Consider the following 24159-nt stretch of genomic DNA (forward strand, 5'->3'; position numbering starts at 1 on the left):
AGTGACAGATACAGTAACATGTAATAAAGTAGTCCCGGGCTCAGTACAGTGTATAGGAGCTGGGTAGTCAGTAAGGAGAGGTCCACCACGGCACATCCACACTCCGTACAGGTCACATTGGGATAGCGGTCACTGTAACATTACTACATATCTGTATGATCAGCACAGTGACAGATACAGTAACATGTAATAAAGTAGTCCCGGGCTCAGTACAGTGTATAGGAGCTGGGTAGTCAGTAAGGAGAGGTCCACGACACATCCACACTCCGTACAGGTCACACTGGGATAGCGGTCACTGTAACATTACTACATATCTGTATGATCAGCACAGTGACAGATACAGTAACATGTAATAAAGTAGTCCCGGGCTCAGTACAGTGTATAGGAGCTGGGTAGTATGTAAGGAGAGGTCCACCACGGCACATCCACACTCCGTACATGTCACACTGGGATAGCGGTCACTGTAACATTACTACATATCTGTATGATCAGCACAGTGACAGATACAGTAACATGTAATAAAGTAGTCCCGGGCTCAGTACAGTGTATAGGAGCTGGGTAGTATGTAAGGAGAGGTCCACCACGGCACATCCACACTCCGTACATGTCACACTGGGATAGCGGTCACTGTAACATTACTACATATCTGTATGATCAGCACAGTGACAGATACAGTAACATGTAATAAAGTAGTCCCGGGCTCAGTACAGTGTATAGGAGCTGGGTAGTCTGTAAGGAGAGGTACATGACACACCACACTCCGTACATGTCATACTGGGATAGCTGTCACTGTAACATTACCTACATATCTGTATGATCAGCACAGTGACGGATACAGCAACATGTAATAAAGTAGTCCCGGGCTCAGTACAGTGTATAGGAGCTGGGTAGTATGTAAGGAGAGGTCCATGACACATCCACACTCCGTACAGGTCACACTGGGATAGCGGTCACTGTAACATTACTACATATCTGTATGATCAGCACAGTGACAGATACAGTAACATGTAATAAAGTAGTCCCGGGCTCAGTACAGTGTATAGGAGCTGGGTAGTATGTAAGGAGAGGTCCACCACGACACATTCACACTCCGCACATGTCACACTGGGATAGCGGTCACTGTAACATTACCTACATATCTGTATGATCAGCACAGTGACGGATACAGTAACATGTAATAAAGTAGTCCCGGGCTCAGTACAGTGTATAGGAGCTGGGTAGTATGTAAGGAGAGGTCCACCACGGCACATCCACACTCCGTACAGGTCATACTGGGATAGCGGTCACTGTAACATTACCTACATATCTGTATGATCAGCACAGTGACAGATACAGTAACATGTAATAAAGTAGTCCCGGGCTCAGTACAGTGTATAGGAGCTGGGTAGTATGTAAGGAGAGGTCCACCACGACACATCCACACTCCGTACATGTCATACTGGGATAGCGGTCACTGTAACATTACCTACATATCTGTATGATCAGCACAGTGACGGATACAGTAACATGTAATAAAGTAGTCCCGGGCTCAGTACAGTGTATAGGAGCTGGGTAGTATGTAAGGAGAGGTCCACCACGACACATCCACACTCCGTACATGTCATACTGGGATAGCGGTCACTGTAACATTACCTACATATCTGTATGATCAGCACAGTGACGGATACAGTAACATGTAATAAAGTAGTCCCGGGCTCAGTACAGTGTATAGGAGCTGGGTAGTATGTAAGGAGAGGTCCACCACGGCACATCCACACTCCGTACATGTCATACTGGGATAGCGGTCACTGTAACATTACCTACATATCTGTATGATCAGCACAGTGACAGATACAGTAACATGTAATAAAGTAGTCCCGGGCTCAGTACAGTGTATAGGAGCTGGGTAGTATGTAAGGAGAGGTCCACCACGGCACATCCACACTCCGTACAGGTCACACTGGGATAGCGGTCACTGTAACATTACTACATATCTGTATGATCAGCACAGTGACAGATACAGTAACATGTAATAAAGTAGTCCCGGGCTCAGTACAGTGTATAGGAGCTGGGTAGTATGTAAGGAGAGGTCCACCACGGCACATCCACACTCCGTACATGTCATACTGGGATAGCGGTCACTGTAACATTACCTACATATCTGTATGATCAGCACAGTGACAGATACAGTAACATGTAATAAAGTAGTCCCGGGCTCAGTACAGTGTATAGGAGCTGGGTAGTATGTAAGGAGAGGTCCACCACGGCACATCCACACTCCGTACAGGTCACACTGGGATAGCGGTCACTGTAACATTACTACATATCTGTATGATCAGCACAGTGACAGATACAGTAACATGTAATAAAGTAGTCCCGGGCTCAGTACAGTGTATAGGAGCTGGGTAGTCAGTAAGGAGAGGTCCACCACGGCACATCCACACTCCGTACAGGTCACACTGGGATAGCGGTCACTGTAACATTACTACATATCTGTATGATCAGCACAGTGACAGATACAGTAACATGTAATAAAGTAGTCCGGGCTCAGTACAGTGTATAGGAGCTGGGTGGTCTGTAAGGAGAGGTCCACCACGGCACATCCACACTCCGTACAGGTCACACTGGGACAGCGGTCACTGTAACATTACCTACATATCTGTATGATCAGCACAGTGACAGATACAGTAACATGTAATAAAGTAGTCCCGGGCTCAGTACAGTGTATAGGAGCTGGGTAGTCAGTAAGGAGAGGTCCACCACGGCACATCCACACTCCGTACATGTCACACTGGGATAGCTGTCACTGTAACATTACCTACATATCTGTATGATCAGCACAGTGACAGATACAGTAACATGTAATAAAGTAGTCCGGGCTCAGTACAGTGTATAGGAGCTGGGTGGTCTGTAAGGAGAGGTCCACCACGGCACATCCACACTCCGTACAGGTCACACTGGGACAGCGGTCACTGTAACATTACCTACATATCTGTATGATCAGCACAGTGACAGATACAGTAACATGTAATAAAGTAGTCCCGGGCTCAGTACAGTGTATAGGAGCTGGGTAGTCAGTAAGGAGAGGTACATGACACATCCACACTCCGTACAGGTCACACTGGGATAGCGGTCACTGTAACATTACTACATATCTGTATGATCAGCACAGTGACGGATACAGTAACATGTAATAAAGTAGTCCCGGGCTCAGTACAGTGTATAGGAGCTGGGTAGTATGTAAGGAGAGGTCCACCACGGCACATTCACACTCCGTACAGGTCATACTGGGATAGTGGTCACTGTAACATTACCTACATATCTGTATGATCAGCACAGTGACAGATACAGTAACATGTAATAAAGTAGTCCCGGGCTCAGTACAGTGTATAGGAGCTGGGTAGTATGTAAGGAGAGGTCCACCACGGCACATCCACACTCCGTACAGGTCATACTGGGATAGTGGTCACTGTAACATTACCTACATATCTGTATGATCAGCACAGTGACAGATACAGTAACATGTAATAAAGTAGTCCCGGGCTCAGTACAGTGTATAGGAGCTGGGTAGTATGTAAGGAGAGGTCCACCACGACACATCCACACTCCGTACAGGTCACACTGGGATAGCGGTCACTGTAACATTACCTACATATCTGTATGATCAGCACAGTGACGGATACAGTAACATGTAATAAAGTAGTCCCGGGCTCAGTACAGTGTATAGGAGCTGGGTAGTATGTAAGGAGAGGTCCACCACGGCACATCCACACTCCGTACAGGTCATACTGGGATAGCGGTCACTGTAACATTACCTACATATCTGTATGATCAGCACAGTGACAGATACAGTAACATGTAATAAAGTAGTCCCGGGCTCAGTACAGTGTATAGGAGCTGGGTAGTATGTAAGGAGAGGTCCACCACGACACATCCACACTCCGTACAGGTCACACTGGGATAGCGGTCACTGTAACATTACCTACATATCTGTATGATCAGCACAGTGACGGATACAGTAACATGTAATAAAGTAGTCCCGGGCTCAGTACAGTGTATAGGAGCTGGGTAGTCAGTAAGGAGAGGTCCACCACGACACATCCACACTCCGTACATGTCATACTGGGATAGCGGTCACTGTAACATTACCTACATATCTGTATGATCAGCACAGTGACAGATACAGTAACATGTAATAAAGTAGTCCCGGGCTCAGTACAGTGTATAGGAGCTGGGTAGTATGTAAGGAGAGGTCCACCACGGCACATCCACACTCCGTACATGACACACTGGGATAGCGGTCACTGTAACATTACCTACATATCTGTATGATCAGCACAGTGACAGATACAGTAACATGTAATAAAGTAGTCCCGGGATCAGTACAGTGTATAGGAGCTGGGTAGTCTGTAAGGAGAGGTCCACCACGACACATCCACACTCCGTACAGGTCACACTGGGATAGCGGTCACTGTAACATTACCTACATATCTGTATGATCAGCACAGTGACAGATACAGTAACATGTAATAAAGTAGTCCCGGGCTCAGTACAGTGTATAGGAGCTGGGTAGTATGTAAGGAGAGGTCCACCACGACACATCCACACTCCGTACAGGTCACACTGGGATAGTGGTCACTGTAACATTACCTACATATCTGTATGATCAGCACAGTGACAGATACAGTAACATGTAATAAAGTAGTCCCGGGCTCAGTACAGTGTATAGGAGCTGGGTAGTATGTAAGGAGAGGTCCACCACGGCACATCCACACTCCGTACATGTCACACTGGGATAGCGGCCACTGTAACATTACTACATATCTGTATGATCAGCACAGTGACGGATACAGTAACATGTAATAAAGTAGTCCCGGGCTCAGTACAGTGTATAGGAGCTGGGTAGTATGTAAGGAGAGGTTCACCACGACACATCCACACTCCGTACAGGTCACACTGGGATAGCGGCCACTGTAACATTACCTACATATCTGTATGATCAGCACAGTGACAGATACAGTAACATGTAATAAAGTAGTCCCGGGCTCAGTACAGTGTATAGGAGCTGGGTAGTATGTAAGGAGAGGTCCACCACGACACATCCACACTCCGTACAGGTCACACTGGGATAGCGGTCACTGTAACATTACCTACATATCTGTATGATCAGCACAGTGACAGATACAGTAACATGTAATAAAGTAGTCCCAGGCTCAGTACAGTGTATAGGAGCTGGGTAGTATGTAAGGAGAGGTCCACCACGGCACATCCACACTCCGTACATGTCACACTGGGATAGCGGCCACTGTAACATTACTACATATCTGTATGATCAGCACAGTGACGGATACAGTAACATGTAATAAAGTAGTCCCGGGCTCAGTACAGTGTATAGGAGCTGGGTAGTCTGTAAGGAGATGTCCACCACGGCACATCCACACTCCGTACATGTCACACTGGGATAGCGGTCACTGTAACATTACCTACATATCTGTATGATCAGCACAGTGACAGATACAGTAACATGTAATAAAGTAGTCCCAGGCTCAGTACAGTGTATAGGAGCTGGGTAGTATGTAAGGAGAGGTCCACCACGACACATCCACACTCCGTACAGGTCACACTGGGATAGCGGTCACTGTAACATTACCTACATATCTGTATGATCAGCACAGTGACGGATACACAATAACGGTGTTTTCTGTGTGGTCACCAGAAGTGAAAATCTAGATTCATGAGGAAAAAACGCGGCCGCTATACAGTATAAAAGGGAACGTGAGCTTCAGAAATCGTACAGAATAAATGATGCACTTGAGCCTGAGTGTAGGAGAGGCAGAAACCCACCGCGCGCTATTATAGTACATTGGGTGATTAATAACTCTCCTGCTGGTAACAGCATCTAGGAATTAGGCCTGGAGAAGATGTGCGAGTTTCTGGCAGGTTCTGGCTTACACACTTTTATGGCCCAGTAATAAAAGACAGAGGGGAAACCTGTGGCTGGGATCCCAGAGACGGGATCTGCTCTAGATAACACTACCAGGTGCCGTAACACTGGGGTAATGCGAGTCTGCCTGGAGAACACCAATATACCTCATTTATGGGAATACATGAATCACAATGGTATGATCCAAGAGTCTCAGGATTCCGACAGATGATTCATTCATCTGACGTTTCCCTGTCATCAATCCTTACAAAGAGCTGGAATTTGGGTAAAGGTACAAAACAGATTCAACAACAAAGGTTTCAGTTATGTGTACGCAAATATAAGCAGGTCCATGGTTTGGTGGCTAGTATGAGGCGGCTCACAGGTACTTCAGGAGAACCTCACTACCGGCGGTGCCTTACAGGCCAATATATGTGACATATATGAACTACTGTACTAGCCCATGAAAACAGCCCGGTTGTAAGCTTTTGGGGAAGAGACTGCTAACTCGCCCTTCATATACTGTTTACAATTGCTGCATTAATGTCATTATGAGTCACCAAAGCAATCACTTGCATATAATACCCTAATAGATGCCGGAATTGGCGCAATTCTGTCTGATGTTTAAAATAGGAGTCATTTATAAGCCAAAACCAATCTAGCCTTATAAATGATTGAAGGAAGCTTTCAAAACATATGGCGGACTTCTCAGAATTACTTACTCACACACACACACTTGTCCTTACACACACACACAGCTGTCCTTACACACCCACACACAGCGGTCCTCACACACACACACACACACACACACACGACACCTCAATAAGCTCACACTGTATCTACTGCAACAATTAAAACGTAACAATACAAATGTAAACATTGCAAACTGGAACTTACCGCGCCGGGGCAGTGGGAAAAATGACTTTTATGTGATTAAATGCCAAATCTTTCTTTAAAAGTTCCCTTATCCAAGATTTAATTCCAGGTCCTGTGTCCCCTAAAAAATAAATAAAAGATGATAAGATTTAATGTAAAGTGCTACTTTTAGGGAGCAATCAAATGAAACGCAACGGCTGCAACATAATATCTGTGAGGGGCGCCGCAGCTGGTTTATGTACCACGCCATAGAGATGCGCAGGAAACGCAGCAGAGGACACGGCCACTAGGAATACTATAGGGCAGGGGTTCCCAAACATTTTTGAATCACAGCGACCTAGAGCATCAAAATATATTCAAGGCACCCCCAGGCCAAATGCATCTTATCGAGAAATTCTGAAAAAATATAAAACTAAGTGCATTGTGTTTATATGTCACAGTTATCTGGTGAGGGGCAGGATTTGCTCCTGTTTGTCCACATATATTATGATTGGCAGCCACAAGCACTGGCTTTGCCTGGTACATTGCACATAACTAATATGAATTGATCCTGGTCCACCAACCCGAGGCGCCCCTGCAAGTGTCCTGAGGCACCCCAGGGAGCCTAGGCGCACAGTTTGGGAACCACTGCTATAGGGATACAGACATTCATCGGGAGGAGAACTCAGGGGACACAATGTGCAAAAAAAACACATTTCCTAAAAGCAAGAAAGAGAAACTAGAAATAAATCCGATATACAGATGGGGGCGCTCTTATGCTTGTGACGCCATCCGTCGTATGAGACACTTGCGCGCCCCGTTCCGATAGAGCTTCCCATCGCTCGCCGTCGCCCCCCTGCCTAGTGACTGTGACGCGCGTCCAAATCAGCGGGGACATTCTGACGATCGCTGGCATTGAATGAGACGGCTCCGTCTGCATATAGCAGTGTACGCAGAAGGTGGCGCAGAACAAAGGCTGCGCAGCACCACCTACCGCCAAAGCCATGATCTCACACCAACCGGTAAATGGCAGACACATGTATCTCATACACGGTGCCCATACATGGTACAATTAACCGATGGGATGCGATAGGCGCTCCCGCGCACATCACAAATAATATGTGCTGCATGTACTTACTGAACTAGATCGCATCGAACAGATTACACACAGATTACAGAAAGTACACGATTACATGAGAGTACACACAGATTACACTAATACATGAGCACACACAGAGTACACGATTACATGAGATTACACACAGATTACAGAAAGTACACGATTACATGAGAGTACACACAGATTACACTAATACATGAGCACACACAGAGTACACGATTACATGAGATTACACACAGATTACAGAAAGTACACGATAACATGAATTGGAACAGGTACAGAGAAGGGCGACAGGTCTCAAATCACTAGAATACAAGGATAGGTTATACCAGGCTGACTATGTTTTCACTGGAGAAACGGAGGTTGGGAGGTGATATGATTAGTATGTACAAATACAGGACTGGGAATCATATAGAACTGGGAGATGATTGGTCAGGAACAGGCCTGTACTTAGGACACGCGGGCATGTACTGAGGCTGGAGGAAAAGAGATTCCTACTGAATTAAGAAGAGGATTCTTCCCCATTAGAGCAGTAACATTCTGGAACTCATTGCCGGGGGTTACAGCAACTACTGTTAATGAATTTACATAAAAACTGGAGGCATTTCTGGCCACTAAAGGAATCCTATAGATATGACTTACTCACGTCAGTAGTTACACGTCAGATAGGTTGGACTCAATGGACTAACGTCTTTTTTCAGCCTTAATTACTATGCTACACACAGATTACATGAGTACACGATTACACAGAGATTACATGAGTACACAATTATCCCTCCTCCTCCTAACCTCTTTTGCTCCTCCTATCCTGCCTACCCTACCCCTTCATCTGTTCCCACTTATCCTATTGTTTTTTATTCGTCCACCCACCTCCTTTTAGTATGTTAACTCTTATGAGTAGGGTCCTCCTGCCTCACGTACTCACCCTACCTCTTACCTCACCTGTGCTCCTGTCCTGTTCTTCCCTTCCTCTACTTCATCTTCAGTCTCCTCGACAACTACTACTACACACAGAGTACACGATTACACGAGAGTACACGATTACAAGAGAGCACACACAGATTACAGAAAGTACATGATTACATGAGAGTACACACAGATTACACTAATACATGAACACACACAGAGTACACGATTACATGAGAGCACAGATTACACACAGATTACAGAGAGTACACTATTACACACAGATTACATGAGAGTGCACACATTACAGAAAGTACACACAGATTACACGATTACACACAGATTACAGAGATTACACACAGAGTACATGAGATTACACACAGAGTACACTATTACATGAGTACACACAGATTACACAGTACACGATTACATGAGCACACACAGATTACAGAGAGTGCACAGATTACAGAGAGTGCACACAGAGTACGCGATTACACACAGAGTACGCGATTACACACAGAGTACACGATTACACATAGAGTAAAGGGAGTACACACAGATTACAGGGAGTACACACAGATTACAGGGAGTACACACAGATTACAGGGAGTACACACAGATTACACAGTACACGATTACATGAGCACACACAGATTACAGAGAGTGCACACAGAGTACACGATTACACACAGATTACAGAGAGAACACACAGATTACACAATTACTGTCTATTTTGCTTAATGTGTGTGGGCCAAATGATACTCACACACACACCATTATATATACATATACAGTACACACACACACACACACACACACACACACAATAAACGACCAGCGTAATAATCCCATCCCCCTGCCAGGAACCTCCCCGCCTGGACCCTTACCAGGAAAGCACAAAAGCTGCATTATCCAATTTATTGTGTGTTTAGACAAACTGCAGAAACATCCACTTGCTCCAAATGAGAAAAAGCATAAATCTGTCACAGTACGCGGCCATTATACGTACAGTATAATATCCGCCTCTGATGAGGAAATCCACAGAGGAGCGTTTCTGGTTTGTGGGATTAGGAAATGATCGGCACCATGCCGATTTCTGTGAAGTTCTCCCGGTACTTATGTAGTATCTGGGCTGCCGATTTTTTGATTGTATGCCTTAAGTTAAGGCATACAATCAGATGCGATGCGATATCGCATCGCATGCGACCATCGGATGCGATGACCCGATTTTTCCATAGGAATCAATGTTAAAATGGACTGAGTCCATTTTAACATGGAATTCAATGGGAAAAAGGGGTCCTTTTCATACCCCTACTATCCAAGTGGGCATGGAGTTGGATATAAACCTGTGGCGAGCGTAGCGAGCCACCGAGCCCGAAGCATGGCGAGCGAAGCGAGCCCCGCGAGGGGACGGTATTCTGTGTCCCCTCGCGGGGCTCGCTACGCTCGCCACGCTTCGGGCTCGGTGGCTCGCTACGCTCGCCACAGGTTTATATCCAACTCCATGCCCACTTGGATAGTAGGGGTATGAAAAGGACCCCTTTTTCCCATTGAATTCCATGTTAAAATGGACTCAGTCCATTTTAACATTGATTCCTATGGAAAAATCGGGTCATCGCATCCGATGGTCGCATGCGATGCGATGCGATGTGCCCGATCCGACCCGATTTAGAAATCGGCAGCCCAGATACTACATAAGTACCGTTCTCCCCCCACCAGATCATTCCAGCCATATACACAGGGGTCACAGAGGGGCCTAAATGAAATGGTTATAGGTCCCAGGTCCCGTGCGATATAGGTCACAGGCCCCGTGCGTTATAGGTTCCAGTTTCCGTGCGTTATAGGTCCCGTGCGTTACAGGTCCCAGGTCCCGTGCGTTACAGGTCCCAGGTCCCGTGCGTTACAGGTCCCAGGTCCCGTGCGTTACAGGTCCCAGGTCCCGTGCGTTACAGGTCCCAGGTCCTGTGCGTTATAGGTCCGACCACCAGATCAATCCAGCCATATACACAGGGGTCACAGCGGGGCCTAAATGTAACCGTTATAGGTCCCAGGTCCCGTGCGTTATAGGTCCCAGGTCCCGTGCGTTATAGGTCCCAGGTCCCGTGCGTTATAGGTCCCAGGTCCCGTGCGTTATAGGTCCCAGGTCCCGTGCGTTATAGGTCCCAGGTCCCGTGCGTTATAGGTCCCAGGTCCCGTGCGTTATAGGTCCCAGGTCCCGTGCGTTATAGGTCCCAGGTCCCGTGCGTTATAGGTCCCAGGTCCCGTGCGTTATAGGTCCCAGGTCCCGTGCGTTATAGGTCCGACCACCAGAACATTACCGCCATATACACAGGGGTCACAGCGGGGCCTAAATGTAACCGATGAACACACAGGAAGCTGCCCCCGCGTGGCCCGAGCATCAGTTGCAGTGGTGTGTCACACGCAGGAAGCTGCCCCCACGTGGTCTGACTATCAGTGGGAGTAGTGTCACACACGCAGGAAGCTGCCCCCACGTGGCCCCTCTGTCACCCAGCATCTGTGATTGTACATTGTACGTGTACTGCTTCACATTCTCTCATCTGCTTTCCCCCAGGTGGAACACTGGATAAGCCAACACTGAAAATATCGCTTTCCTTAGATATCGTGGCATCCAAAATATATTCCAAACTGGACAAGACTTACCGAAACAAAGCCACAACCATGAGCAGAAAGTGCACCACACAGCGGGTGCTAATGGCAACTACAGGGTGCGGAGAACCACCACACAGTGGGGGCTAATGCCAACTACAGGGTGCGGAGAACCACCACACAGTGGGGGCTAATGCCAAATACAGGGTGCGGAGAACCACCACACAGCGGGGGCTAATGCCAAATACAGGGTGCGGAGAACCACCACACAGTGGGGGCTAATGCCAACTACAGGGTGCGGAGAACCACCACACAGTGGGGGCTAATGCCAAATACAGGGTGCGGGGAAACACCACACAGCAGGGGCTAATGCCAACTACAGGGTGCGGAGAACCACCACACAGCAGGGAATAATGGCAACTACAGGGTGCGGAGAACCACCACACAGCGGGGGATAATGGCAACTACAGGGTGCGGAGAACCACCACACAGCGGGGGATAATGGCAACTACAGGGTGCAGAGAACCACCACACAGCGGGGGATAATGGCAACTACAGGGTGCGGAGAACCACCACACAGCGGGGGATAATGGCAACTACAGGGTGCGGAGAACCACCACACAGCAGGGAATAATGGCAACTACAGGGTGCGGAGAACCACCACACAACACAGCAGGGGATAATGGCAACTACAGGGTGCAGAGAACCACCACACAGCGGGGGATAATGGCAACTACAGGGTGCGGAGAACCACCACACAGCGGGGGATAATGGCAACTACAGGGTGCAGAGCACCACCACACAGCAGGGGATAATGGCAACTACAGGGTGCGGAGAACCACCACACAGCAGGGGCTAATGGCAACTACAGGGTGCGGAGAACCACCACACAGCGGGGGATAATGGCAACTACAGGGTGCGGAGAACCACTACATAGCGGGGGATAATGCCAACTACAGGGTGCTGTGAACCACCACACAGCGGGGGCTAATGGCAACTACAGGGTGCGGGGAACCACCACACAGCAGGGAATAATGGCAACTACAGGGTGCGGAGAACCACCACACAACACAGCAGGGGATAATGGCAACTACAGGGTGCAGAGAACCACCACACAGCGGGGGATAATGGCAACTACAGGGTGCGGAGAACCACCACACAGCGGGGGATAATGGCAACTACAGGGTGCAGAGCACCACCACACAGCAGGGGATAATGGCAACTACAGGGTGCGGAGAACCACCACACAGCAGGGGCTAATGGCAACTACAGGGTGCGGAGAACCACCACACAGCGGGGGATAATGGCAACTACAGGGTGCGGAGAACCACTACATAGCGGGGGATAATGCCAACTACAGGGTGCTGTGAACCACCACACAGCGGGGGCTAATGGCAACTACAGGGTGCGGGGAACCACCACACAGCGGGGGATAATGGCAACTACAGGGTGCTGAGAACCACCACACAGCGGGGAATAATGGCAACAACAGGGTGCTGAGAATCACCACACAGCGGGGGCTAATGGCAACTACAGGGTGCGAGGAAACACCACACAGCGGGGCTAATGCCAACTACAGGGTGTGGAGAACCACCACACAGTGGGGGCTAATGCCAACTACAGGGTGCGGAGAACCACCACACAGCGTGGGCTAATGGCAACTACAGGGTGCGGAGAACCACCACACAGCGTGGAATAATGGCAACTACTGGGTGCTGGAAAACACCACACAGCGGAGGCTAATGCCAACTACAGGGTGCGGAGAACCACCACACAGCGGGGGATAATGGCAACTACAGGGTGCTGAGAACCACCACACAGCAGGGGCTAATGGCAACTACAGGGTGCGGAGAACCACCACACAGCGGGGGATAATGGCAACTACAGGGTGCGGAGAACCACTACATAGCGGGGGATAATGCCAACTACAGGGTGCAGAGAACCACCACACAGCGGGGGATAATGCCAACTACAGGGTGCAGAGAACCACCACACAGCAGGGAATAATGGCAACTACAGGGTGCGGAGAACCACCACACAGCGGGGGATAATGGCAACTACAGGGTGCAGAGCACCACCACACAGCAGGGGATAATGGCAACTACAGGGTGCGGAGAACCACCACACAGCAGGGAATAATGGCAACTACAGGGTGCGGAGAACCACCACACAGCAGGGGCTAATGGCAACTACACGGTGCGGAGAACCACCACACAGCAGGGGCTAATGGCAACTACAGGGTGCGGAGAACCACCACACAGCGGGGGATAATGGCAACTACAGGGTGCGGAGAACCACTACATAGCGGGGGATAATGCCAACTACAGGGTGCTGAGAACCACCACACAGCGGGGGCTAATGGCAACTACAGGGTGCGGGGAACCACCACACAGCGGGGGATAATGGCAACTACAGGGTGCTGAGAACCACCACACAGCGGGGAATAATGGCAACAACAGGGTGCTGAGAACCACCACACAGCGGGGGCTAATGGCAACTACAGGGTGCGAGGAAACACCACACAGCGGGGCTAATGCCAACTACAGGGTGTGGAGAACCACCACACAGTGGGGGCTAATGCCAACTACAGGGTGCGGAGAACCACCACACAGCGTGGGCTAATGGCAACTACAGGGTGCGGAGAACCACCACACAGCGTGGAATAATGGCAACTACTGGGTGCTGGAAAACACCACACAGCGGAGGCTAATGCCAACTACAGGGTGCGGAGAACCACCACACAGCGGGGGATAATGGCAACTACAGGGTGCTGAGAACCACCACACAGCAGGGGCTAATGGCAACTACAGGGTGCGGAGAACCACCACACTGCAGGGGCTAATGCCAACTACAGGGTGCGGAGAACCACCACACAGCTGGGGCTAATGCCAACTACAGGGTGCAGAGAATCACCACACAGCGGGGCTAATGGCAACTACAGGGTGCGGAGAACCACCACACAGCGGGGGATAATGGCAACTACAGGGTGCGGAGAACCACCACACTGCAAGGGCTAATGCCAACTACAGGGTGCGGAGAACCACCACACAGCTGGGGCTAATGCCAAATACAGGGTGCTGGGAAACACCCCATGACTATCACAAAGTGGGGGATAATGCCAACTACAGGGTACGGAGAACCACCACAAAGCGGGGGCTATTGTTTACTACAGGGTGTGGGGAAACACCACACAGTGGGGGCTATGTCAACTACAGGGTGCGGAGAACCACCACACAGTGGGGGCTAATGTCAACTACAGGGTGCGGAGAACCACCACACAGTGGGGGCTAATGCCAACTACAGGGTGCAGAGAACCACCACACAGTGGGGGCTTATGCCAACTACAGAGTGCGGAGAACCACCACACAGTGGTGCTAATGTCAACTAAAGGATGCGGAGAACCACCACACAGTGGGGGCTAATGCCAACTACAGGGTGCGGAGAACCACCACAAAGCGGGGGCTAATGCCAACTACAGGTTGCGGAGAACCACCACAAAGCGGGGGCTAATGCCAACTACAGGGTGCGGAGAACCACCACACAGCGGCGGCTAATGCCAACTACAGGGTGCTGGGAAACACAACATGACTATCACACAGTGGGGGCTAATGCCAAATACAGGGTGCGGAGAACCACCACACAGTGGGGGCTAATGCCAACTACAGGGTGCGGAGAACCACCACACAGTGGGGGCTAATGCCAAATACAGGGTGCGGAGAACCACCACACAGCGGAGGCTAATGCCAACTACAGGGTGCGGGGAAACACCACACAGCAGGGGCTAATGCCAACTACAGGGTGCGGAGAACCACCACACAGCAGGGAATAATGGCAACTACAGGGTGCGGAGAACCACCACACAGCGGGGGATAATGGCAACTACAGGGTGCGGAGAACCACCACACAGCGGGGGATAATGGCAACTACAGGGTGCAGAGAACCACCACACAGCGGGGGATAATGGCAACTACAGGGTGCGGAGAACCACCACACAGCGGGGGATAATGGCAACTACAGGGTGCAGAGAACCACCACACAGCAGGGAATAATGGCAACTACAGGGTGCGGAGAACCACCACACAGCGGGGGATAATGGCAACTACAGGGTGCAGAGAACCACCACACAGCGGGGGATAATGGCAACTACAGGGTGCGGAGAACCACCACACAGCGGGGGATAATGGCAACTACAGGGTGCAGAGCACCACCACACAGCAGGGGATAATGGCAACTACAGGGTGCGGAGAACCACCACACAGCAGGGGCTAATGGCAACTACAGGGTGCGGAGAACCACCACACAGCGGGGGATAATGGCAACTACAGGGTGCGGAGAACCACTACATAGCGGGGGATAATGCCAACTACAGGGTGCTGAGAACCACCACACAGCGGGGGCTAATGGCAACTACAGGGTGCGGGGAACCACCACACAGCGGGGGATAATGGCAACTACAGGGTGCTGAGAACCACCACACAGCGGGGAATAATGGCAACAACAGGGTGCTGAGAACCACCACACAGCGGGGGCTAATGGCAACTACAGGGTGCGGAGAACCACCACACAGTGGGGGCTAATGCCAACTACAGGGTGCGGAGAACCACCACACAGCGTGGGCTAATGGCAACTACAGGGCGCGGAGAACCACCACACAGCGTGGAATAATGGCAACTACTGGGTGCTGGAAAACACCACACAGCGGAGGCTAATGCCAACTACAGGGTGCGGAGAACCACCACACAGCGGGGGATAATGGCAACTACAGGGTGCTGAGAACCACCACACAGCAGGGGCTAATGGCAACTACAGGGTGCGGAGAACCACCACACTGCAGGGGCTAATGCCAACTACAGGGTGCGGAGAACCACCACACAGCTGGGGCTAATGCCAACTACAGGGTGCAGAGAATCACCACACAGCGGGGCTAATGGCAACTACAGGGTGCGGAGAAACACCACACAGCGGGGGATAATGGCAACTACAGGGTGCGGAGAACCACCACACTGCAGGGGCTAATGCCAACTACAGGGTGCGGAGAACCACCACACAGCTGGGGCTAATGCCAAATACAGGGTGCTGGGAAACACCCCATGACTATCACAAAGTGGGGGATAATGCCAACTACAGGGTACGGAGAACCACCACAAAGCGGGGGCTATTGTTTACTACAGGGTGTGGGGAAACACCACACAGTGGGGGCTATGTCAACTACAGGGTGCGGAGAACCACCACACAGTGGGGGCTAATGTCAACTACAGGGTGCGGAGAACCACAACACAGTGGGGGCTAATGCCAACTACAGGGTGCAGAGAACCACCACACAGTGGGGGCTTATGCCAACTACAGAGTGCGGAGAACCACCACACAGTGGTGCTAATGTCAACTAAAGGATGCGGAGAACCACCACACAGTGGGGGCTAATGCCAACTACAGGGTGCGGAGAACCACCACAAAGCGGGGGCTAATGCCAACTACAGGTTGCGGAGAACCACCACAAAGCGGGGGCTAATGCCAACTACAGGGTGCGGAGAACCACCACACAGCGGCGGCTAATGCCAACTACAGGGTGCTGGGAAACACAACATGACTATCACACAGTGGGGGCTAATGCCAAATACAGGGTGCGGAGAACCACCACACAGTGGGGGCTAATGCCAACTACAGGGTGCGGAGAACCACCACACAGTGGGGGCTAATGCCAAATACAGGGTGCGGAGAACCACCACACAGTGGGGGCTAATGCCAACTACAGGGTGCGGAGAACCACCACACAGCGGAGGCTAATGCCAACTACAGGGTGCGGGGAAACACCACACAGCAGGGGCTAATGCCAACTACAGGGTGTGGAGAACCACCACACAGTGGGGGCTAATGCCAACTACAGAGTGGGGGCTAATGCCAACTACAGGGTGCGGAGAACCACCACACAGTGGTGGCTAATGCCAACTACAGGGTGCAGAGAACCACCACACAGTGGGGGCTAATGCCAACTACAGGGTGCAGAGAACCACCACACAGTGGTGCTAATGCCAACTACAGGATGCGGAGAACCACCACACAGTGGTGGCTAATGCCAACTACAGGGTGCAGAGAACCACCACACAGTGGGGGCTAATGCCAACTACAGGGTGCAGAGAACCACCACACAGTGGTGCTAATGCCAACTACAGGGTGCGGAGAACCATCACACAGCGGGGGCTAATGCCAACTACAGGGTGCGGAGAATCACCACACAGCGGGGGCTAATGCCAACTACAGGGTGCGGAGAACCACCACACAGCGGGGGCTAATGCCAACTACAGGGTGCGGAGAATCACCACACAGTGGGGGCTAATGCCAACTACAGGGTGCGGAGAACCATCACACAGCGGGGGCTAATGCCAACTACAGGGTGCGGAGAATCACCACACAGCGGGGGCTCATGCCAACTACAGGGTGCCGAAAACCACCACACAGCAGGGGCTAATGCCAACTACAGGGTGCGGAGAACCACCACACAGTGGGGGCTAATGCCAACTACAGGGTGCGGAGAACCACCACACAGCGGGGGCTAATGCCAACTACAGGGTGCGGAGAATCACCACACAGTGGGGGCTAATGCCAACTACGAGGTGATGGGAACCACCACACAGCAGTGGCTAATGACAACTACGAGGTGATGGGAACCACCACACAGCAGTGGCTAATGACAACTACGAGGTGATGGGAACCACCACACAGCAGGGGATAATGACGACTACGAGGTGCTGGGAACCACAACACAGCGGGTGAGAATGCCAACTACAGGGTACGGGGAACCATTACACAGTGGGGACTAATGACAACTACGAGGTGCTGGGAACCATCACATAGTGGGGACTAATACCAATTACAGAGAGAAGGGGGCCACGGCGACAAGACAGAAACGTCTTTACCTACCTGAGGCATTAATAATGCTGGAAGCCCGATGGTAACATGAGTTGTGGGAAGGGCCACAGATTACTAGACCAGTTTCCCAGTTGTGGTGGTGACTACAGTAATGACTCAGGAAGACATGTCCGCTGTCACACAGGTGCCGTTACCTTAGCATATAGGAACGCAGAGTTACGTTGCTCCAAATAAGATACAATGTCACATATATGCATTTATTACACCACAGGATTTTATACAAGTGGCCAAAGAACTACGAAACGCTCACCAAAGGGTACTGAGCAGACCCCTCAGAAAGGAACCTATACATGAGGGAGAACAACCAATCAGCTCTTTCAAAGCATAAAGCACCAGTGTGACTCCCCCTTACATAGTTACATAGTAGATAAGGCTGAATAAAGACTTGCGTCCATCTAGTTCAACCTACGTTTTAATAGCTTATCCCTTGTAAAAGACAGAATATGGTTCTTATTAGTACCCCTGGATATTTTTATCCAATAAATGCTTGTCCAACCTTATTTTGAACGTATTTATTGTATCTGCCAACACCACCTCTCCAGGAAGAGAGTTCCAAAGTTTGACTGCTCTGACCGCAAAGAATTTTTTTTCTTTTGAGGGAACGAAATTTTCTTTCCTCTAATCTAAATTCGTGCCCTCGTGTCCTAGTTTCCTTTCTTGCAGTAAAAAGAGTGCTTGAGAGTTCCTTATATTGGCCCCTGATATATTTGTACATGTTGAGCATGTCCCCCCTTAAACGTCTGTTCTCTAGTGTAAATAGTCCTAGCTTGCTTAATCTCTCCTCATAGCTTAAATTCTCCATTCCCCTGATAAGCTTTGTTGCTCTTCTTTGGGTTTTTTCCAATTCCATGATGTCCTTTTTATAGTGTGGGGCCCAGAACTGTACTCCATATTCAAGGTGTGGTCTAACCAATGCCTTGTACAGTGGCCTAATTACTTTTGAGTCCCTAGTTTCCATGCCCCTTTTAATACATGCTAGAATTCTGTTGGCCTTTTTTGTTGCAATGTGACATTGAACACTACACCCCAGCTTATTATCTATATGGACTCCTAGATCCTTTTCAAGTGCTGAAGTACCTAATGCCTCCCCGCTTATGTTGTAACTTGCACACTGGTTACGTCTCCCAAGATGCATGACCTTGCATTTATCCACATTGAACCTCATCTTCCACTTTTTAGCCCACTCATCTAGTTTGTTAAGATCATTTTGAAGTATGTTCACATCTTCTGTTGATTCAATAACTCTACTCAGTTTTGTGTCATCACTTCCCCACATACAATGTGATGCGATGACTTGGGGTTCCCCCTATAGAGATAGCATTGCCGTAATCCCACGTTGGAGCAGATGTATGATCCGTACACACAAGCTGGCTCACAGAGCTCTGTATAAGAGGCAATAATAGCCAGGATTGGCCCAAGAGCTGACTTTGCTTCACATCTGCCATCTCCATGCCGTCTCGTGTTACTACTCAGGAGCCTGGCCATACCCAGTGTCTGCCGTTCTGTTTCCCTGGCATGACTAAGTGCAGATTAATCACAGATCAGTAAGTGCCACGCCGCTGCAGATGTAACATTGTGCCCACATCACAATCTCTCAAGCGGAATAAGAATATAAAGATCTCAGCTTCGCCCATCGGTGCGTGACTCACAAACAGTTCCCCTTAATGGAAGCAAATGACCTCATGCCCATTAGTGGCGCCTGGGCTGTTACATTACCATTGTCGGCTGCTGGAGGGGTGAGCGACACATGACTGCCACACGGAGGGGAACATGGCAGATGGAAACCGGGAACGAGGGACGATTTACTGACCACCAAACATGATGAGGATTCTGTGTATCTGTAACCAGAGAGTTCAGTCTATGTATCAGGGATACTATCTCCTATATACTGTATATATCCTGTGCTGGGCCAGCAGATTGACTGTATACAGAGACACTTAGCATGGCGGGTTACCTCTGCACACCTGTGCTGACATACTCTGCACGTGTATTGCTGTGGGCTCATGCTGACTGCACATTCATTTACATCACTTTCATTTCTCTTTGTACTTTTTGGGTGTTTTCAATGCGAGTGGCCCTGCAGGGAGCACGAGGCAGCTATTGGGAGAATGAGGCAGCTATTGGGAGAATGAGGCAGCTATTGGGAGCACGAGGCAGCTATTGGGAGCACGAGGCAGCTATTGGGAGAATGAGGCAGCTATTGGGAGAATGAGGCAGCTATTGGGAGAATGAGGCAGCTATTGGGAGAATGAGGCAGCTATTGGGAGCACGAGGCAGCTATTGGGAGCACGAGGCAGCTATTGGGAGCACGAGGCAGCTATTGGGAGAATGAGGCAGCTATTGGGAGAATGAGGCAGCTATTGGGAGAATGAGGCAGCTATTGGGAGAATGAACCAGCATATTCTGGGTCCATTATTATAGACCAGTGATGGCTAACCTTGACACCCCAGCTGTTGTTGAACTACACATCCCAGCATGCCCTGCATCAGTTTTACCAAGGCCAAATAGCAAAACTGTTGCAGGGCATGATGGGATGTGTAGTTCAACAGCATCTGGAGTGTCAATGTTAGCCATCACTGTTATAGATCAATGCTTCCCAAACTCTCCCACCTAAGGATAGCCATGCATGTGCCAGTGCTACATCAGTGCTGTGATTATGCACTTGTGCTCAAGCACAGATATCCTTAAAACCTGGCCTGCAACGTGGCTTCCAGATAATAGACTGGGGAGGAGTGTTACAAACTATCCTCTATGTACAGAACATACAGACTTCCATTAATGACATAGGGGTGGATTCAATTAATGTCGACACTGCCATCTTGCCGAATAGACGTCAGTTTCGACATGAATAGGTCGGAAGGGGTTCGGATCTACTCAGTGCGGGCTGCTTTTTTCAGCAGGTCGGAATGTTCCAGGTGGAGTGACGGAATTGCCACTAACCCACCGGCTTTTTGGCAGAAACACAGCGAAATCCGAAACGTTTTGACCATGTTTCCGGCAATCTCAATCCTATATGAAACAATGTCAGATTGAGGCAGGGAGGACAGCGTCAGGTGAGCAGCAGCAGCTTACACTGCACCGTCCTCCATACCCTCCCGCCGCACTCTCCTGTCCTGCCGCCGGGCAAGAGCAGCTCACCCAGCCACATCCCGCTGCTTCCCACCGCCGCGCTCACCCGATCCCCACACCGGCCGGCTGAGCATCAATCAGCGGCCAAATCAAACTTCCGGATTTGGCCGCTGCACTGAATAATGGATGACACAACTATTCCTTCAAAAGAATTTCAGAATGGATCCATTAAATATAATAGTGTAACACCACACCCCATTCTACACAGCCCTCGTAATACCGAATATACACCCAAAAGCGGGTCACCAACCAGCCTGGATTACTAATCTGTGGTGACTCCTTTCTGGGAAATGACAGACCACTAATCCCCTAACACAAGCTCATTAACGTGGGCTGGGAGACCAGAGAGGGGCCCGGTGGTAGCGGGCCTGCGTGCCAATACAGATATCAGAGCAGCGGGGGCTGCATGCCATTACAGATATCAGGGCAGCGGGGGCTGCATGCCATTACAGATATCAGGGCAGCGGGGGCTGCATGCCATTACAGATATCAGAGCAGCGGGGGCTGCATGCCATTACAGATATCAGAGCAGCGGGGGCTGCATGCCATTACAGATATCAGAGCAGCGGGGGCTGCATGCCATTACAGATATCAGAGCAGCGGGGGCTGCATGCCATTACAGATATCAGAGCAGCGGGGGCTGCATGTCAATACAGATATCAGAGCAGCGGGGGCTGCATGCCAATACAGATATCAGAGCAGCGGGGTCTGCATACTAATACAGATATCAGAGCAGCGGGGGGCTGCATGCCATTACCGATATCAGAGCAGCGGGGGCGGCAGCGGGGCCTGCATGCCAATACCGATATCAGAGCAGCGGGGGCTGCAGCGGGGCCTGCATGCCAATACCGATATCAGAGCAGCGGGGGCTGTATGCCAATACCGATATCAGAGCAGCGGGGGCTGTATGCCAATACCGATATCAGAGCAGCGGGGACTGTATGCCAATACCGATATCAGAGCAGCGGGGGCGGCAGCGGGGGCTGCATGCCATTACAGATATCAGAGCAGCAGGGGCTGCCTGCCAATACAGATATCAGAGCAGCGGGGGTGGCAGCGGGGGCTGCATGCCATTACAGATATCAGAGCAGCGGGGGCTGCATGCCAATACAGATATCAGAGCAGCGGGGGCTGCATGCCAATACCGATATCAGAGCAGCAGGGGCTGCATGCCAATACAGATATCAGAGCAGCGGGGGCTGCATGCCAATACAGATATCAGAGCAGCGGGGGCTGCATGCCAATACAGATATCAGAGCAGCGGGGGCTGCATGCCAATACAGATATCAGAGCAGCGGGGGCTGCATGCCAATACAGATATCAGAGCAGCGGGGGCTGCATGCCAATACAGATATCAGAGCAGCGGGGGCGGCATGCCAATACAGATATCAGAGCAGCGGGGGCTGCATGCCAATACAGATATCAGAGCAGCGGGGTCTGCATGCCAATACCGATATCAGAGCAGCGGGGGCTGTATGCCAATACCGATATCAGAGCAGCGGGGGCGGCAGCGGGGCCTGCATGCCATTACAGATATCAGAGCAGCGGGGCCTGCATGCCAATACAGATATCAGAGCAGCGGGGCCTGCATGCCAATACAGATATCAGAGCAGTGGGGGCTGCAGCGGGGCCTGCATGCCAATACCGATATCAGAGCAGCGGGGGCTGTATGCCAATACCGATATCAGAGCAGCGGGGCCTGCATGCCAATACCGATATCAGAGCAGCGGGGCCTGCATGCCAATACAGATATCAGAGCAGCGGGGGCTGCATGCCAATACAGATATCAGAGCAGCGGGGGCTGCATGCCAATACCGATATCAGAGCAGCAGGGGCTGCATGCCAATACAGATATCAGAGCAGCGGGGGCTGCATGCCAATACAGATATCAGAGCAGCGGGGGCTGCATGCCAATACAGATATCAGAGCAGTTACTGCACCAAAGCAATGGGAGACGATTCAGGGACGATCTCTGAACCCCACACACACTTATCGAGTCCCCACTAACACGGATATTGGTGGTGGTGGGAACCCGGCATACACACATCCTGGGGATGTCCGGGAGGGACGGTCATGCTGCGACTGCAGCTCCTGTCATGTTATCTTTGGGAAACAATTGATTTGTCCTTTTGAGATGACATAGATGATTTGTCAGTCCAGTTTGTCTATTGTGTACACACTAGTGTGTGGGGGATGCAGTTAAAATCCCGACGGTCAAAATCCGGAATGGGTCAAATTACCGACAAGGACAAAATCCCGACAGGGTTAAAATCCCGACAGGGTCAAAATCCCGACAGGGTCAAAATCCCGACAAATAGAATGTACAAGTGAAACAGTCTACATGCCTTTCGGTCGACAGGTGCGAGGTCGACATGGGTTTTTTCACTGTTTTTTGAACCGACATGTGCCGACAGGCGGTATTTCATGCCCTACCATCCACTACGGCGTGGTGGGACCCTGTCAGGATTTTAAATGTCGGGATTTTGTCCATGTCGGGATTTCATACCGAATCTCTTGCGTGGTCCTGTGTGTCGTGCCGCACATATTGTGATCTGCCCACAGTACATGCAGATCTGATTGCCCAGTGTGTACTATAGCATTAGTTCTAATGGACCAAGTGAAATGAGGACGACCGCTGCATTGTGTGCACATCGTCTTCAGTGTGCCCAGCGTTACAGACCATGTGACCAAAATAACAGGACCCAATTGG

The 24159-nt window shown here is 50.3% G+C and overlaps 1 protein-coding gene across 1 annotated transcript in view; it reads right to left on the minus strand.

Moving 5' to 3' along the window:
* The window catches only part of LYPLAL1 (lysophospholipase like 1), a 59737-nt gene that overhangs the window by 30424 nt on the left and 5154 nt on the right, over window positions 1-24159 (minus strand). The window contains exon 2 of the mRNA XM_083175144.1: window positions 6803-6902. Within this exon, the coding sequence (XP_083031270.1) occupies window positions 6803-6902 (100 nt within the window). The remainder of the gene's footprint in view (window positions 1-6802; window positions 6903-24159) is intronic.

This window comes from Crinia signifera, chromosome 3, assembly GCF_055691185.1.
Source record: "Crinia signifera chromosome 3, ASM5569118v1, whole genome shotgun sequence".
NCBI lineage: Eukaryota > Metazoa > Chordata > Amphibia > Anura > Myobatrachidae > Crinia > Crinia signifera.